Consider the following 19684-nt stretch of genomic DNA (forward strand, 5'->3'; position numbering starts at 1 on the left):
TGCGTTCCTACATGTAGCAGGTGACGGGGTCACGCGTAATCCCCCACCCCAGGTAGACAAGTAGGACACATATGTGCCCCCTGGTAAAGGCCAGGCCCAGGGAGGGGTGATTACCCGAGCTGGTACATTCTGAATGTGCCGATTGGTCCTCTGTCTGTTTCTCGGAAGGTGTGACCTGAGGTGTGGACAATCGCCTAAGGTGGGAGTGCCCTCGGAGAGGGCCCCCACTAGGAAGGAGAGCGCCATTGTAGCTGCCAGCAATCATGGGGGATACTTTTGCAATGGTTTCTTCTACTTCTACAACTTCTGCCCACTAGAGAAAGCTAGATTAGTCTCAGCCATGGACAATTCTTCCATCATTGCCAAAGTTCCTAGTTGTTTCTCGGTCTGACGAAGGTCAAGACTTCTCCAGTCACCTTCTCTCTTTGTACCATATACATTCCATCATCCACACCAGTGGTGAGAGCCGATCTTCTTCATCTCCTCCGTCAGCTGCCACTCTCGTATTTGCTGGTTGGGGACTTCAACGCCCACAACCCGCTTTGGGGATCTCTGCATCCTTGTCAGAGAGGCTCCCTATTGATCGATCTCTTCCACCCATTGGATTTTGTTTGCCTCAACACTGGGGAACCTACATTTGTCTGCCTCCACTTCAACCTATTCTCATTTGAATATTTCAGTCGGTTCTGTTCACCTAGTTTGGTGCTTTGAATGGTTTGCTCTTGCTGATACACACTCGAGGACCATTTTCCATGTGTCCTTCGATTGCAACCACAATTGCCATCTATGCACTCAAGATGCTGGCAGTTTTCCCAAGCAGATTGGACACTTTACTTCCCTCTAGCAACTTTTTATGACCATCAGTTTCCTAACACTGACGATCAGCTCACTCATGTTATGGAAGTTATTCTTACAGCCGCAGAACGTTAAATACCTCGTACCTCCCCTTTGCCGCGGTGCCCTCAGTTCCTTGGTGGAATGAGGCATGCTGTTACGCAGTATGTGATTGGAGACATGCTCTTCTCATTTTTCCACCATCATCCTACATTGGCCAACTGTATCCGCTATAAGCAGTTAAGTGCATGATGCCGTCACATCATACGTGATAGCAAGAAGGCAAGCTGGGACTTCTATACCAGCTCTCCAGCTGCTTTAACACCTTCACACTCTCATCTGTAGTTCGGAATTTGACGGTTATCTGGCACATCTAGTTTCTCCCTGATCCCTGGGCTAACTGTTGGGCAAGACACCTTAGTGGAACCCAGTTGCAATTTCTAACTCATTGGGTCAACACTTTACTGAGATTTCAATCTCTTCAAATTACCCACTAGCCTTTCTCCCAATGAAATGAGCAGCGGAAGTGCGACCTCTTGCTTTCTTCTCTCAAAATCGCGAAAGCTATAATACTATTTTTTTATGTGGGAACTCCAACACACACACTTTCTTCCTCCCGCCCTTCTAACCCAGGACCATATGGCATCCACATACAAATGTTGCTACATTTATCATACTGTAGTCTGCGTTAACTCCTTTGCCTTTATAGTTGAATTTGGACCACCAGTACCTTTCCCAGAAGATGGCGGTAAGCTATCATCATTCCTGTTCCAAAACCTGCAAAGGACCAACGTCTCCCCTCTATCTATCGCCCAATCTCTCTCAAGAGTAGTGTATGTAAGGTTTGGAGCATACGTTAAATTGCCATTTAGGCTGGGGGCTCAAGTCCCAAAACCTTTAAACAACTGCCCAATGCGGTGTCCGTAAGCATGTTCTGCAGTTGACCATCTTTTTGCTCTCTCCACTTATATCATGAACAACTTTCTCAGGAAACGCCAAACGATAGCAATATTTTTTGATCTGGAGAGGGCATACAATAAGCGTGTGACTGCGTGTGAGATCGCTCTCTAAGTTTTCATATATTTTTAGGTTTCAGATATATATTTTAACGGTTTTTCTGATGATATTTACTATGTAAGTGACTTATTAGTGGTTTCTTCATTCACCTCTGCCTTTCTTATGTTGTGGCCTGATATTTGTGAGTGTTTCGTATCGAGCATCTTAACCTCTCACCCGTGTTTACATTCCGCGCTGACCAGTTGCAGCTGTAGCGGCGCATCGAAAGCTAAGTACTAATTAACTGTTTGTGTATACTGGTTTATTTAGGAACTTTGTAGTCTTCAACCGGTGTTCTTGGTGTTTTCTGGTGAAATAATTTCAGAAGAAAGTTTTGGGAACTGCTTTCAGTTTCGTTACTGTGTCATTAGACGTTTGATTTTCTTTCTGTGTTAGTCTTTTGTTATATTCTCATTTTTTGTTGATTAATACTGTCAATAATAGTACTTCCTTCCCTTGTAGAGCAAGTTTGTGATTATTGTAGTCAGTTTTTAACATCTTCTTACTGTAGTAACGGAACTTAGATGAAGTTGTTTTCTTGTTTCAATTACTGTAAAATTTTACCATGAGTGAGAAGTGTGGTCTTTGCTGTAGGTTCGTGAGTAGTGGATTGCTGTGTGAGACTTGTTCGAAGTATTTTCACTGCGGGGGGGGGGGGGGGGGGGGGGGGAGGAATGCAGTGGGGGAAGCCAGTGGGCATTCTGGTGAGATCCTCTCCTGGAACTGCAGGTTATTTAGCAAGAGTAAGTTGATAGAGGAGCAGGAACGTAAGATCTGTGCCCTTCAGGTGCAGTTGAAAAATGCACAGGAAGAGCTAGATAGGATGAGGAGGGAGAAGGGAGTTGGGGAATGGCAAGAGATCTGCTAGGAGAAGGAGATTTTCAGATAGTTTTACTGTTGGTGTTTGAAATAGATATGACCAGCTGTCAGAGTCTAGTGGAGAGGAATCTGTAGTAGCTGTAGATGTAGGAAGTATGCAGCAGACCTCAGCAGTTACGGTGGCTAGGACAGTTGCAAAGTCTAAGAGAAAGAAGGAGGTTCTGCTGTTAGGTAGTTCTCATGGTAGAGGTGTAGGCCAGCAGTTGCAGGAAGTGTTAGGGAGTGAGTTCCAGGTCACCAGCATTGTGAAGCCTAATGCAGGATTGGCTCAGGTGACTGTAAACATGCTTTCTGTCATCAGCGCACCCCCAAGTCTCATGTTATTACGCCTGACGGCTGTATTAAGAAGAGGCCGATCGTGACGCTGAAACAGTTCCACGAAATGCACATTCGTGTAGCCAGTCTGAGTGGCTATCTTTCCCGGGTCACCATCTATGTCATACTCCCCGTCCCTGTCAATACTATTATCAGCCCCACCCACAATCACTACCTGCACCTCAACAGGTATGGAAAGGGGAGGTTGGCAAACCTTATAGGTGACAGCATAGGTGGGGGTGGTGGGATCACTCATGGCAAAATTCCGGTAGTTGTAGGTGTTAGAGCTGTACCTTTTTTAGATTGAAGTAAGCTGATAGGTATTCCTGCTTAAGGGAAGTCTCTCTAACAAAGAAACCACTTTTGACAAAGCTTAGGTATCCAATTAATGAGGGAATTAGTATATTTCATCAAAATATACAAGGTATTAGAGATGAAGTTAGTGAACTGCTTATAGATGTTGACTCTGAAATTATTGGTATATCTGAACACTTCTTAAATAAGGAGATAATTCAGAGGCTTCCTTTACCAGGATACAGGTTGGCTGGCAACTTTTCGAGGAGCTCTTTGCGGTGTGGGGGAGTAGCCATGTATGTGAAAAACGGCATCCCATTTGAGTCAATTGATGTTTCAAAGTACTGCACTGAATAGGTGTTTGAATGTTGTGCAGGTGTGGTTAAATTTAGTGTAGCTAAACTTCTTACTGTTGTTATTTATAGATCCCCAGACTCTGATTTCACATTTTTGCTAAAGCTAGAGGAAGTTCTTGGTTCACTTTATAGGAAATACAAAAAGTTAGTTATATGTGGTGACTTCAATATTAATTGTATAAGTGACTGCCCAAGGAAAAGGATGCTGGTAGACCTCCTTAATTCATATAATCTTATGCAAACCGTATTCTTTCCAACGAGAGTGCAAGGGAACAATAGAACAATAGACAAAATTTTTGTTCATTCCTCATTACTAGAAGGGCATTCTGTTGGCAAAAAGGCGAATGGCCTTTCAGATCATGATGCACAAATTTTAAGCTGCAACACATGTTAAATATAGTTGTCAACTTTTTAGGAAAGCTGATCCAGTTGCTGTAGAGACCTTTGTAAACCTTATCAAGGAACAAGAGTGTCAAGATGTTTATACTGCCAATACAGTGGACGATAAATACAATGCTTTCCACAAGACTTTTCTCGTGCTCTTTGAAAGTTGCTTTCTGTTAGAACATTCAAAACAGGGTACTAGACCAAACAGGCAGCCTGGTTGGCTGACTAAAGGGATAAGAATATCTTGTAGAACAAAGTGGCAATTATATCAAAACGTTAGAAACAGTCACAATCTAAATGCAGTAGCCCATTACAAACAGTATTGTAACATGCTTAAAAAAGTTATTAGGAAGGCAAAAAATACGTGGTATGCAGATAGAATAGCTAAGTCTGAGGATAAAATCAAAACCATGTGGTCAGTCGTAAAGGAAGTGGCTGGTCTGCAAAGACAGGTCCAGGATATAGAATCAGTGCGGAATGGGAATGTCCATGTTACTGATAAGTCGCATATATGTACAGTATTTAATAATCACTTTCTGAATGTAGCAGGTGAACTAAATAGAAACCTAGTCCCAACAGGGAATTATATAGCGCTCATAGAAAAAAGTGTTCTGAGACTGTTACCTGAAATGCTCCTCCATGACACTGACAAGAGGGAGATTGAGTTAATAATTAAATCACTAAAGACCAAGAACACTCACGGATATGACAGGGTATCTAGCAGAATACTGAAGTAGTGCTCCATGTATGTTAGCCCAGTACTTAACCATATCTGTAACTTTTCCTTTAGGAGTGATCGGTTTCCTGACCGATTAAAGTACTCGGTAGTGAAGCCACTTTATAGAAAGGGAGACAGGGATAATGTTGACAGTTGTAGACCTACTTCTATGCCATCGGTGTTTGCTAAAGTTATCGAGAAGGTTGTATATACAAGGTTACTGCAGCATTTAAATTCACATAATTTGCTGTCAAATGTACAGTTTGGTTTTAGAAATGGATTAACAACTGAAAATGCTATATTCCCTTTTCCCTGTGAGGTTTTGGACAGATTAAATAAAAGGTTGCGAACATTAGGTGTTTTCTTTGATTTAACGAAGGCTTTTGACTGTGTTGACCACAAAATATTACTGCAGAAGTTGGACCATTATGGAGTAAGGGGAGTAGCTTACAATTGGTTCGCCTCTTACTTTAAGAACAGAAAGCGGAAGGTAATTCTCCGCGATATTGAGAGTGGTAGTGATGTTCAGTCCCAATGGGGCACTGTTAAGTGGGGCGTTCCCCAAGGGTCGGTGCTGGGGCCACTGCTGTTTCTTATTTATATAAATGATATGCCTTCTAGTATTACAGATGATTCAAAAATAATTCTGTTTGCTGATGACACCAGCTTGGTAGTGAAGGATCTTATATGTCATATTGAAACAGTATCAAATAATGGAGTTCATGAAATAAGTTCGTGTCTTGTGGAAAATAATTTGATGCTAAATCACAGTAAGACTAAGTTTTTACAGTTTCTAACTCACAATTCAACAAGAACCAATATTTTGATCAGACAGAATGGGCATATTATAAGCGAGACGGATCAGTTCCAAGTTCCTAGGCGTTCGGATAGATAGTAAGCTGTTGTGGAAAGCCCATGTTCAGGATCTTGTTCAGAAACTAAATGCTGCTTTATTTTCCATTAGAACAGTATCTGAAATGAGTGACAGTTCAACACGAAAAGTACTCTACTTCGCATATTTTCATACGCGTATGTCATATGGTATTATTTTTTGGGGTAATTTTTCTGATTCAAAAAGGGTATTTTTGGCTCAAAAATGGGCTGTTCAAGCTATGTGTGGTGTAAGTTCGAGAACCTCTTGTCGACCCCTATTCAGTAGTCTGGGAATTCTGACATTGCCCTCACAGTATGTGGAACGCACTTCCTTGACTCTTGTGCAGAAAGGAGTGCAGTATTCTGCTGCATCCATTTTCAATAAGCTACCACAAAAACTCAAAAATCTTAGCAGTAGCCCAAACACTTTTAAGTCCAAACTGAAGAGTTTCCTCATGGCTCACTCCTTCTATTCTGTCAATGAGCTCCTGGAAGAGTTGAATATTTGAGCAAACTCCAGTGTTAAATTGTCGATTTTCTTTATTTAAACTTCCGAATTGTCGCCTGAATATGTTTCTTATATTTCATTTTATCTGTTTCCACTATCGTGTTATAATTTCATGTATTGACTCATTCCATGGCCATGGAGACTTCTCCTTAATGTGGTCCCACGGAACAATAAATAAATAAATAAATACCTGTTGGAGGACAGCAGCCTCCGCACACTGTTCTTTTGGGGCTTCCAAGGTCAGCTGCCCCTTTTCATCCGTGAATTTATGACAGAGTGCACATTTAAGGTGTGGGTGAACACTGCTCTCCCGTACTTTCTCCCAAGAAAACGGTGTGCCCCAGGGCTCCATGCTAAGTGTTGTACTGTTTGCCATTGCCATAAATCCAATTATGGTTTGTCTCCTTCCCGATGTCTTGGACTCCCTCTTTGTGGATGATTTTACAATCTACTACAGCTCTCAATGGACCAGCCTTCTTTAACAACGTCTTCAAGGATATCTCTATCGCCTCCACTCATGGAGCATTGTAACCGGCTTCCGATTTTCTCCCAGTAAGACAGTCTGTGTAAATTTTTGGCGTCATACATAGTTTTATCTGCCTTCCCTACATATAGGCCCTGTTGACCTTCCATTCACAGATGTCTCCAAATTCTTGGGACTTATGTTTGACAGAAAACTGTGCTGGTCTTCCCACATTTCATATCTTTCAGCTCGCAGCCTGCGATCTGTCAGCACTCTCTGTGTTGTGAGTGGTACCTCCTGGTCAGCAGACAGAATGGTCCTCCTCTGCCTATATTTTGCCTTAGTGCACTCGAAATTGGACTATGGAAGCGTAGTTTACTGCTCTGCACGGCCGTCTATTCTTCGGCGTATAGACTCGGTTCACCACCATGGATTGCGTTAAGCGTCTAGAGCTGTTTACACGAGTCCCTTGGAAAGCCTTTATGCTGAGACTGCTGAACGTCCGCTGTCCAATGGACGAGCTGTCCATCTGAGTTGTTACGCTAGTCATCTGTCTTCCATGCCTGCTCATCTGACCCATGCCCTTTTTTATCGATGCCTTTTTGGATTTAGGGTATGCAGGCTGCCCTTCCTCTCTACTACCACGAGGAGTCCGCTTCCGTCAACTGCTACATTCCATTTCCTTCCAGTTTCCTAAAACCTTCTTGACAAATGGGGGTATGGTGCTACCTTGGCCTCGCCCCCAGACCTGCCTTCTCCATGACCTTTGTCAGCTTCCCAAGGAAGTAGTTGAAGTAGATTGCTATATTTTAATGCAAGTTGTAGATGATGATTACATGTTGAAGTGTTAGAGCAGATATGAAAAGGGTCTAGAAAGGATGGCTGCAGTTGCATAACACACAACATATAAAATATGTCCCAGCAAGAAATGTACCTAGTAAACAGTGCTTCAGTGAACTTGGTATGTCATTCATATTAACAAATTGGCACAGGCAATTAAATCCACACTGTGTCAATGATCTACTGCTGATCAAGAGTAACTATAAATTTTCTACAATTGGAAAGTGATGAAATGTTTCAGCTTTGAATATATAATATTCTTCTTATATTTTCTTTATGCAAACAGTCTGCTCCTAAATTTTTCGTATAGTATGTATTTAATACGTACATGTTTTCATATTATTCTGTTTTGCAAATGAGTCTGTCTTCTATGTTTGCACTAAATATCAAATTATTTTCCACATCCTACACAAGGTAACAGTGTCACATAAGTGTTCTTGGAAACATTGCTTTTGTGATAAGAGACAGAGAGGAAGAAAGAAAAATAAAAAAGAAAGAGCTAGTTTTAAGCTCCTAAGACTTAAGGTTTGAAGGTAGAAATAAATAAAAATGCAAAAATATACAGAGATGAAGATTTAATTTTAAACAAACAATACATGGATTCCAACACACAGTTTGAGATTTTTTGTTTATAAGTAAGCAGAATTTTGAAATAAAACAAGTAGAATTTTCTTAGTGATTTTATTTTTGAATGGAAGCCTGTATCTTTATCTACTTTCCTCCATAACTTCTACCAGTATTAAGAAATATAACTATATCGTACAATTAGCTTTTGAATACCATCTTCATGGCAATCTGTCACCTTATTAGGCAACAGTTGCATGAAGCACACTTTTTCACACTTGTCTCATCAGGCACATTTGTATGGTCATCTTTAAAAACTCTCACCCATTTCCATACCATATTGTACTGTACCATACCATACTATTGCTCATAATGATTTCTTTATACATTTCACTGACCTGACGATGAATTTCAGCTGCTTTCACATCTTTAGTACTAAAAACATAAATTGTAGTACAATTTCACAGTCAGCAGGATTCTTAACCAGAGGAGACATTTCAGATACTCAGACAAATGTAAACATAGTGGGAATTATGAAGAAAAGTAGATTAGAGTACAAACTTTCATGTAAAAACAAAATTGCTAAGAAAATTCAACTTGTTTTATTTTTATTTGAAAATGGCACATACTTAAAAAAACATACCTTGTATTAAGATCCCCTCAGCCATCACATCTACCAGGGCGATAAAATCCTGACAGAATGTAATTTCCAAGGAATTCAGTGCAAGCCCTGAAAAGTAAGAGCATCGAAGTGCATTGTGGGTGGCGTCGGGAGTCAAAACTTGCCATCAGCTGTAAATAGTAGTGTGAGACTAATAGTTCAGTCTTGTTTGAGTCCAGGCGGCACCGGATGACAACGAATTGGTCAGTCATCAAAATATTGTGCGAAAGTGGGAATGCAAACTTTTTTCTTTTTTTGCCCTTAGCTTTAAATGAAGATTTTGCAATCCAACATATTTGTCACTCTTGAAATTATTGCTCTCAGTTTCTTAATAATATTTTTCATTACTTCTTTCAGGTGACTCATGTTGTATTTAAAGATGGATTGCCTTCAACCTATAACAGAGCACTGAGAAGACGTATCCCAGTTGTTTCAGTGTTATGGATTGAAGCCTGTAAGAAAGCAGGGCTGAGAGTTTCAGAAAGGATGTATCCTGTGATAGACAAAACTTCACAAGCAGTTGTCAAACCACAGAAAAAATTTAGAAAGATGAAATCAATCCAGCCAGATTATGATGGCAAAGTTGAAAGAAAGAAGAAGAAGGTCAGGAAGGATGTATGCTTGGGTGCAGAAGAAGATGCAGCAGATAGATGCAATCAAACAGCTGTCACACCAAAAACGAAATCCACGAAGTTGAATAGTATTCCCGAAAGTCCGAATATGACTAGTTGTTTTAAGCTTTTCAAGCAATGTGTACTGACTGAAGTAAGTACAGATAGTGACTGTAGTCCAGACAATTTACGTGTGCCTAAGAAGAAAGTTGTCAAGAAGAAAAATATACCACCTGTTCCAAAATGGGCAAGAAAATCCTTTAGTGGAAATTCAGTTGCAGAAACATTAGTAGGAGTTGCAAAAATCCGAAGGAAAGATTTCGAAGAAATAGTAGCTGAGTCGCCACCATCTGTGATAGTACAGCAAGGACCACATGATTCACCATTAGCATTGCGTCTGCTCCAGAAAATCTCATCACCTGCTCTTGATGCCACAATTCTAGAAGGAGGTTGCTTAGATAGTGCTAGTAGCATTTCGAATGAAACACCTAAAAGACGGACTGATAGAGGTGTTACCAGGAAAATTATAGGTAAAGAGGAAAGACAAGGCAAATTTTCGGACTGTGCATGTAGTAATGTTTGCGAGTGTTCTGACGGGCTAGAGCGGAATATCATTTCATCAAAACATAGTATCAAATTATCTGAAACAATGAGCAGGAAGGAAAGTACCAGTGATGCACAGGGGCTCAGAAGAAAGAATGAAGGTAGTTTAAAGAGGAAAAGGAATACAAAAGTTTGTGTGAGAAACCCTGTTAAAAACCAGGATACTTCCAGAAATCTTTGTCATTCATTGGAAGATGCTGAAAAACAGAATGCAGGTAGCAATGTCACAAATAATGCTGGAGACATGGAAAAAAATCCATGTGTCAGTATTCCTGGTTCACAAAAATGTTCTAATATAAGGAAAAGTGAGGAAGGTGAATCTAGTACATTAAATAGCCAGGCTCCTAGAAAACAACAGAGCACTTTAGATCAGTTTTTTATTTCAAAGGAAGCTCATCCAGCAAACAAGAAGTTACCTGTCAGTGGTGCTCCTAATAGCTCATTAACAGATAGTCCAAGATCTTTAACACAGATGCAAGAAACTATAGTTGAAACAGCAGAGGGAGTCAGTTCCAAAAACCTGACTTCAGAAGTGGAATTTTCAAATTCCAAGGATAGAAATGTAGCAGATACTGAAAATCAAATGTCTCTACCTGTTGCACCTGTAACTGAGTTTGAAACTGATGAGGATGAGTTTTCCTCTTCAGAATCAGATTTAATGATTCCTGATGTTGAGAAGTGCATTGCAACTGTGACTCAGGATTTGGAAAGAGCAGATAGTGCATTGGAACAGCACGAACCTGGCGAGCTAAAACTCAAAGAGAGTTCAAAGCCAGATAAAGGTTTGTATTTTTATTTTCCTCATAACTTCTAGAATCTGAAAGTCTGTAGTGAATACTGTTTAGTACAGATATTTCATTCTCTCAGTAACTTTGTTATCAAGTACTACAGAAGAATTTTTGAAGTTAAAAACAGTTGAAACACTGTTAGCCATTCATAACAAACACATAAGCAATGAAACTGTCAAAGTAATTTTGTTGCAGATATTAGCACTCATCCACTGCCCACATGTTCACCTCACAACAATTTGCAGTCCAGTTTTTTTGTCACCTTTTGTCTTGTCATATTCCTCACTCTTAACTTTTTGTATAACACATCTCACACAAATCTGACTAAAGAGTGTTGTGTCTTTTGTTGTATTGGATTCTTTCCTCTGATATGAGACACAGGAGAAAATTTTAATGTAAAGAAAGCTTCTATTTGTGTTGTGTTGACCATGTGTATGTACAGTGGGTTACTAGTTTTTACAAGACTAACCTACCGTCTCCAGATCCACAGAGTACAGGGCTCATGATAAAAAGAGAGTAGAACATTAAAAAATTCAACTTTCCATTCAGATGGTTCAAAAATGAACGTGCTGTTTATGGCAAAGTGTGATTTCGTAACCTGTGCTCTGTGTATCTGAAATGGCAGCTTAGTCCTGTTGAAACCAGTGATTCACTTTACATACACATAATCACGGCAATAAAAAACTTCATATCAGAAGCTTTCTTTACATTGAATTAATTGGTTGCTCTCCAACTGACAATGTCAGGTATTCAGAAATTTTTACGTACTTGTGCATATGTTGTTTTGGATGTGAATTAAATTTTGTATTTGTAATATTGATAAGTGTTACTCTGAGATGATGAGAAATGTCCAGGAAAAGAAATTAGTATGAGTGGCAACAAACTATTCAGAAGGTTCATGACCTGGCCCCATTCCCTAAAAAGGAATGGGAAAAAAGGAATATTGGCAGGGATTGTTTTGTAATGTTAGTTGTAATGTTTTCTTTCTCATCTAACTGTGAAAATTGAATTGTGTTGAGTGTGCTGTATTCGAGCAAATTCAGATATTCTACAACACATATGTTTTTATTCTTATTAACATATTTCTTCTAGTCGCTCTCTAACCAGTCTTATGTACAACTCATCCCAGTCAAAACCATTTCACATCGGCCTTTGCAAGATGTGGATTTGCCAGAGACAGTGTGATGAACAGGGATGTTACATATTAGAGATTTTAAAAAGTTATTAAAATTTTTTAAAAATACATTTGGTATACAAAGTCACTTCGAAATGTTGTATTAGAAAAATTATGCAATTTCTCATTATATCCCTTTATCGTGATGAAGGCTTACAAGTTCATATTCAGCAATTAAAGGATTAGTAATGAAATTAAAATATTTTGTTTTACTTCCTTTGAAGATGATCCACAAAAAGATTTTCCCAGTACTGCAACCATATGAGGTGAGCAGAAAGTCCCTTTACACATACAGTTCCTTCATTGTAAGTTTGATAACATTTCCAGTTACTTGTCCGAAAGTCCATGTGTGCACCTTCATTACTCATGCACAGCTTGATAAGCCTCGGGTGGTTTAAGTCATCATCCTTTAGTTCATTGATGCCATTGGATGGAATGCTTGCAGCCATAAGTAGATTTTCATGTAAATTTGCATTGTGCTCCTTTTTATTCAAAGTTCTACAGCACACACTCTGGTCAACTTGCAGGGTGAACGCATCACTGACTCACCAACATCAGAAAATGTTTCTTTTGGGTTGATGGACAACCAGAGCAGGGGACATCTGAAACCTCCCAGGCAAAAAGCTTTCTCCTCCCACGTGATCAAAACTAACTTAATGGATCCTTACTGAACTGTTCACAAAACCCATCTTTCACTTGTCATATTTTCACTTTGTGCTTCCATTCATGGATCCACACACAAGTTTCTAAAAGCTCCTCCAAAGTGAAGTCACTGGTGTCTGCCAATGTTCTTCACCAAACACAGAAAGGTGAACGGTGAATTGTCCAATACAAAGACTTTATTCTCCTCCTTGAGAAGTCACGTCGCAGATACACGGCAATCACATTGCAGTCCATGTGAGGAGCAGTGCTACCATATCAATGATCAGGATGGGAGATTCAATCTTAACTATCTTACCATCTTAGCACCTGAGTCACTGTGCAGTCTGGAAGGATGCAGGTTATTTAAGATCATGAATTAATTTCAGTGCTTTTGTTATTGGCCTTGTCTCAAGGGAGCATCCCCATTTCTGTAATTTTGTTTGTATTCACATTTTAACTCACGACAGTTGAAATTTATGACCCATTTTTATCGGTTTTATAAATTGTTTGGTTGAGGGATTATGGAAAATGTAAACTGATAGAGGTACACGATTTTAACTCTTCAGTTGAGATTTCTAAGTTTCCAGCTATTGTTAAGTTGGTAAAGTTTACTTTTACAATCAGTCACAAAATTTTCACTCCTATGTTTTTCTTGGGACCATTTCTTGGTAGTTTCATTCCAGGTACTTCACATTTTCTAAATATGTGTTAAGAGTTTCTTGTAGACGAAGTCACATTATTTCTTGCAGATGTCAAAGTGCATCTTTTGTTTGCTTTCAGATAATCCTTCTGCATCAGTAGTCGTTATGTTTCCTTATGGTTCTAAAATGGTCTCTGTCAGCTGCATCTGAAATGAGAGCTGGTTATGAACCGTCTGCTGCTTGTGATAGATTATTTCATGAGAGCCAAATGCATAATGTTACATTACTTCATTGTGTATACTAAACAAAATATTTCAGAATTTTTGTCATTTGAAAAGAAACAGTATCTATCTACATGTTGCTGTCTTCTTATCACCAGCATTTGCCATGTTCTTTATGAAATGCTACTGACTCAATAATGAATAAAGCTATGCTCAGATCAAAGGCAGCATTGTTTTTCTCATCGACTTCTCCATTTGTTTCGTATGTCACATAACCACCATTCCATTTCTTGCATCCAAGATGACAGCTTCTAAAAGACTGCCATACTGGTAACATAGTCTCAAAGGTTTTTCCACCTCTCCCTTCTCATAATACTCTGCTTTAAATTTCTGTTTAACCACATATATTTTTTAGAAGGATGGTTCAAAATTGACCATCCTGTATATGTAAGTACCACAGTTTCCTTTTTACGTGATCATGATAATTGAAAATTGAGACATGAAAGAGCAATTAGGCAATGAGATTCCATGTCGCAAACACTATTATCAACGTTTGTAGATGAAATTTTCAGATCTCTGAAATGGGAAATAGAACCAGAAATACATATTAATGGGGTCATAATCTGAATCAAATTTGCTTTACTGAGAACAGTGCACTACTTGCCTGTAGTGCAGATAAACATCAACTAGTGGAGGAACACTAGAGCTAGTTTTAAAGTAGGCTCAAAAATAGGGTATAGTAAGCTCAAAATAATAAACAACAAACACATCAAAAAGGAAACTATAGGACCCAGCAATGAATTCATAAAGCCAGGTGTGATGGGTTTTCATATGTAAGGTAACTGACAAATGGGTGGAAACAAAAGAAATAAAGATAAGAATAGATATAGCTTGGAGTGTCCATGACAAGGGTTCAGTTCATGACTAATTTCTTATGAAATATTTCAGCACTTCTTTCTCTTTCAGACCTACAGTAATAACCCATCAGCTACAACTAATAATTAGAACACACAAGAGTGAGGAGTGTTGGAGTTTGAAGTTGTGGACAGGGAAATATATGTGTGTTCTTCTACAAAAATCTCCATTTTAATTTACTCAAACTTCTGTTGAAGGGGATAGTTCTAATGTGTGAAGATTTAAGTTGTTTTTTAACTAATTGTATTCAATGAAGAAAGGAAATGACCATGAGGTATTATTGGCTGGGAGACCCCGCCTGGTGTTGTCTGGCCACATGGTGCAAGTCTTTCTATTAGATGCCACTTTGGCAACTTGGGCTTCAATATTCAGTGATAAGCAAGCCTGATTGCCACACCTGAGAGAAGTAAGGGCCCAGTCCCTCAGTGTATTAAAGGTCTTAAAATTCATTAGCCATTTTATGACCAAAAAGATATCTTTTGACAACAGCAGAATTTTTGGAGCTGCATCATGTCAATAGAGACAGCTAAAGAAGTCATTGGGATTACCCTGAAACAGCTGCAACATTTCTGCCACTGTCAAAACTGAATTACTGCACAATACTCCATTTTATTTCTTCTAGCAGCATAAATGGAGCTGTTGCAAAGGGATTCAAATTTATACTTGGACTGCAGGCATGTACCTACAAGCAAATAACAAATTAAGTATGTAACTATTTTTTAAGGTTTTATTAAATCTTTGTGACTAGCCTCTGAAAGAGAATTTAGTTTTCTGTAGAAATGAACTACCAGTGTTAATGTGCCTCCCAATGCTGCTAACATCTCTGGTTTGAAAGGAATGGTTTTGTACCCATGTGTTGTGACCATGTGTTCATACGTGAAGCAAACATTTACGAATTTATGTACATAACAGCTAGACTAATGAAGGTGTTGCCAGGATGCAGTTGACTTTTTGTTGCATCTCCACAAATAAATTAAACTTTCTGGTAAAAAGTGAAAGAAAAGTTGACAAATGTCCAAGAAGTGGATGTTATTTGAGTAATACAACTATTTTCCCAGCCATATCATGAAACTGACATAAAATAAAGTTCTTAGTTTAGTTGTTTTTGAATGAGTCACCTCTTTCCTAATGTTTACCACAGTATGTTTATGTGAATGGCTTTGTTTTGTTTTGTTTTTTAAGAAATGTGCAGATTAGAGAAAGTGTGCAGGATGTTTTATATAAAATCAAAAAAGGAGGGCTATCAACGAAGCATGCAACCTTCTGTAACTGCGTAATAAAATTTCATATTTCGGGCCCTGTTTCCACCAGGCATATTCCGAAATGTCAAATTACTTTCCTTTTCTGTCCATTTCTGAGACGAAACTGTAAACCGTAAACAGAGCAAGAATTGTCATAAGCTGTGCATTGACGACATCTCAATAATGAAAACCAGACAGTCTAGAACATAAGGAGGGTTGTTGTATGCATTCAACAATTTGATCACCCGCTTGGGCTCTGTGTTGGAGGCTGGTAGGAAGTGGCCAGTGGTCAGATGCTCAGTGCTATTGCAGTGACAGAAGGCCACAAAATGCGACTATGTGAATTTAGGGCGCATTGTCAGACACCATTGTGTTGCAGGGGAGGCAAGGGTGGTAGCACAAGGGGTTGTTGATGACATTCCTGTCACAAAGGGGAAATTGAAGAGTGTGTCCACCACCAACAACCGCAAAGCTCTCTGAAATGGCCCAGCAAAATTAATGTGCAGATCTCCCGTTGGTGGTTGAGTGTGGTCATGGAGAGAAATGTTGTGCTGGGACCATGTGGTATGAGGGTAATTCCATAAATCATGTCAACTGTGGTATATCTTTCAGTAATCCACCAACATGAGAATTCCATGACATGTATTGAACTTGTATAGCAGTACGTATCTGAACACCAATATAAAATAGGGTTCCAGTACGGGAGGTCATGGTAAAGATTGAAAAGAAACACATGCATTGGAGCTCTGTGTAAATTTATTGTGCACGAGTACAGATGGAACAAAAATGAATCAAAATCAACTACTGTGCTTCAAAACAGTCCTCCAGTGCATACACACAGCATTGACAGCGATGGGGAGGGTTTTGAATGCCATTGGCATTACCATCAATGTATGCCACTGCTTGCCGAAATGCCATGAGGACATTAGCCCTGTTTGCAAAGTGCCTTCCACAAAATGTTTTCTTCAGTTGTGGAGTGATGTCAATGTCGCGTGAATTGCGGTCTGGTGAGTAGGGTGGGTGGAGCAGCCATCTTGTAGCTGAGCCACCTTTGCAATGAGAGTTTCAGTCATTGAAAACGAGGTGTCCATGCATGTAGTTGCAATCTGTCAGTTGATTTTGCCAATGTTTGCTGTGGGCTTCAGAATGTGTTAACTATGATTACAGTGATGCCATACATTCGCACGACATACCATAGTTGCCCTGACTTACAGAATGACCTTCGTATTTGGAGCAGGCAGGGTAGCAGTGGCATGTGTGTTCAATTTCAGCATCAATACCAGCCAACATATATGCCACCTTTGTGCACATTATTCTCCATTGCAAGGAATGAAGTAGCTGGAGGATGCAGGGCCAGAGTGGGGACGAATGACAATTTGGCTTTTAGAGTCTCTTGTGGCCATCAATAAGTAGCTGTTGGTTGCACTGAGAAGAAACCTCAAAAGATTTAGTAGTTTAAGAACTTTACTAAGACTACGATTGGATGTGGCTAATGATTTAGCTGTGACTTTCCTGTACGGTGTGAGGCACGCAACCACGTCACTTACCAATGATTCTCCATAAGAAACCTCACAATTCTGACAAGTGAAATTGCACTGGCATGAAAGACTCCGCAAGTCAGCAGCCCATTTTGCATAATACTATATTGTTTAAGACACTGATTAAAATTTAGCCTAAATGCAGTGCATGATGACTGTAGTATCTAGTTAACAGAGCACAAAGTTGATTGAAAGGTAAATCACTAGGGACTGAGAATGGTTACAGTTTTTGCACCACTTCATACAAATGACTGCTAGAAGACAAGAGTACAGCAATTTGTTGCTTACTGGAAATGTTTTAAGTAAGACAGTGCAGTTGAAACCATTGGAGACACACGCCTACCTCTCTGAATCCTCATCAAAGCAGGCCAACAATGGTGGGGGCATATCCATGACTGCCAATTGATGATGTAGCTGCAATGTGGCAAGAGCTGCAGGAGAGCAGCATGCCATTCTTGTTGCAGTTTTTATTGTTGCTGTTGTTGCTATTGCAGTGACAAAGTTGTTAAAGCTGTGCACATAATATATTCCAGTTGCGAAAACCAGACAGACTGAAACAAAAGCAGCATTTTTGCAGGCATAGCAATATAATGGGATACAGCATGGCACTAGTTACTACTGGCCCCCCTGCAAGCCTTATATCTGTGCAAATTGAGCCAACCATATGACTGCCTGTTCTGCCTAGTGCAGAAGTCACCAAAGAAAAACTCTCATCAGCAAAAATACTGAAACAGCCTTTGTGGCATAAAAACCAAATAATGATTTTTTTGTAATTCTGTAGCAGAGAATAGGGACAAATTTAGAGAAAGCAGTTTACATTGTGGGGAGGGGGAAACTAACTCAGTTTTTACGTTTAAAACTGTATTACAAGCAGTATATTAACAAAAACTCAAACTTTTTAACAGTCGCATGTTTCAGTGCAGTTGTAATTGAATGATCTCCATTGCATGTTTTGTTTATCATATGTTGATGCTTTTTTAAAAAATGATACAGAAGCTACTCTGACATTCAAATTAAAATTAATCTTCAGCAGTAAATGTTTCCTCTAACAGGGCATGCATATTGCTACCTTGTGATCTCGGATAACAAAAATGGGGTGGAGTGGGGGTAGGGATGCAATTTAGATGTTAATTGTTCCTAAATACATTCATCAATCAATGGAAAATTTGGGATGGACTAACAGCTGTGAAATAGGATAGATTGCTACCAACTGCAAAGAGGAGGAGATATTGAGCGATAGGCAGGCACAGTGTGTTTGTTCATATTGTTCATAATTTAAATGTACCTGTGTATCTCTAAGTGCTTCCACTTTGATGTATTTCATTGTTGTTAAATTTATTCCATCATATATATTTCTCTTGGTTGTTGTTGTGGCCTTCAGTCCTGAGACTAGTTTGATGCAGCTCTCCGTGCTACTCTATCCTGTGCAAGCTTCTTCATCCCCCAGTACCTACTGCAACCTACATCCTTCTGAATCTGCTTAGTGTATTCATCTCTTGGTCTCCCTCTACGATTTTTACCCTCCATGCTGCCCTCCAATACTAAATTGGTGATCCCTTGATGCCTCAGAACATGTCATACCAACCGATCCCTTCTTCTAGTCAAGTTTTGGCACAAACTCCTATTCTCCCCAATTCTATTCAATACCTCCTCATTACTTATGTGATTTCCCCATCTAATCTTCAGCATTCTTCTGTAGCACCACATTCCGAAAGCGTATAGTCTCTTCTTGTCCAAACTATTTATTGTGCATGTTTCACTTCCATACATGGCTGCACTCCATACAAATACTTTCAGAAACAACTTCCTGACACTTAAACCTATACTCGATGTTAGCAAATATCTCTTCTTAAGAAACGCTTTCCTTTCCATTGCTAGTCTACATTTTATATCCTCTCTACTTTGACCACCATCAGTTATTTTGCTCCCCAAATAGCAAAACTCCTTTACTACTTTAAGTGTCTCATTTCCTAATCTAATTCCCTCAGCATCACCCAACTTACTTCGACTGCATTCCATTATCCTCATTTTGATTTTGTTGATGTTCGTCTTATATCCTCCTTTCAAGTCACTGTCCATTCTGTTCAACTGCTCTTCCAAGTCCTTTGCTGTCTCTGACAGAATTACAATGTCATAAGCAAACCTCAAAGTTTTTATTTCTTCTCCATGGATTTTAATACCTACTCCGAATTTTTATTTTGTTTCCTTTACTGCTTGCTCAATATACAGATTGAATAACATCGGGGAGAGGCTACAACCCTGTCTCACTCCCTTCCCAACCACTGCTTCCCTTTCATGCCCCTCTACTCTCATAACTGCCATCTGGTTTCTGTACAAATTGTAAATAGCCTTTCGCTCCCTGTATTTTACCCCTGCCACCTTCAGAATTTGAAAGAGAGTTTTCCAGTCAACATTGTCAAAAGCTTTCTCTAAGTCTACAAATGCTAGAAATGTAGGTTTGCATTTCCTTAATCTGTCTTCTACGATAAGTTGTAGGGTCAGTATTGCCTCACGTGTTCCGATATTTCTACAGAATCTGAACTCATCTTCCCTGAGGTCAGC

The 19684-nt window shown here is 39.4% G+C and overlaps 1 protein-coding gene across 3 annotated transcripts in view; it reads left to right on the forward strand.

The window, feature by feature from the left end:
- Positions 1-19684, forward strand: part of LOC126481536 (uncharacterized) — a 245530-nt gene that overhangs the window by 132199 nt on the left and 93647 nt on the right. For all 3 annotated transcript variants that reach the window (XM_050105346.1, XM_050105345.1, XM_050105347.1), the window contains one exon: positions 9106-10744. In XM_050105346.1, the coding sequence (XP_049961303.1) occupies positions 9106-10744 (1639 nt within the window). The remainder of the gene's footprint in view (positions 1-9105; positions 10745-19684) is intronic.

The sequence above is a fragment of the Schistocerca serialis genome, chromosome 5 (genome assembly GCF_023864345.2).
Source record: "Schistocerca serialis cubense isolate TAMUIC-IGC-003099 chromosome 5, iqSchSeri2.2, whole genome shotgun sequence".
NCBI classification, from domain to species: Eukaryota; Metazoa; Arthropoda; class Insecta; order Orthoptera; family Acrididae; genus Schistocerca; species Schistocerca serialis.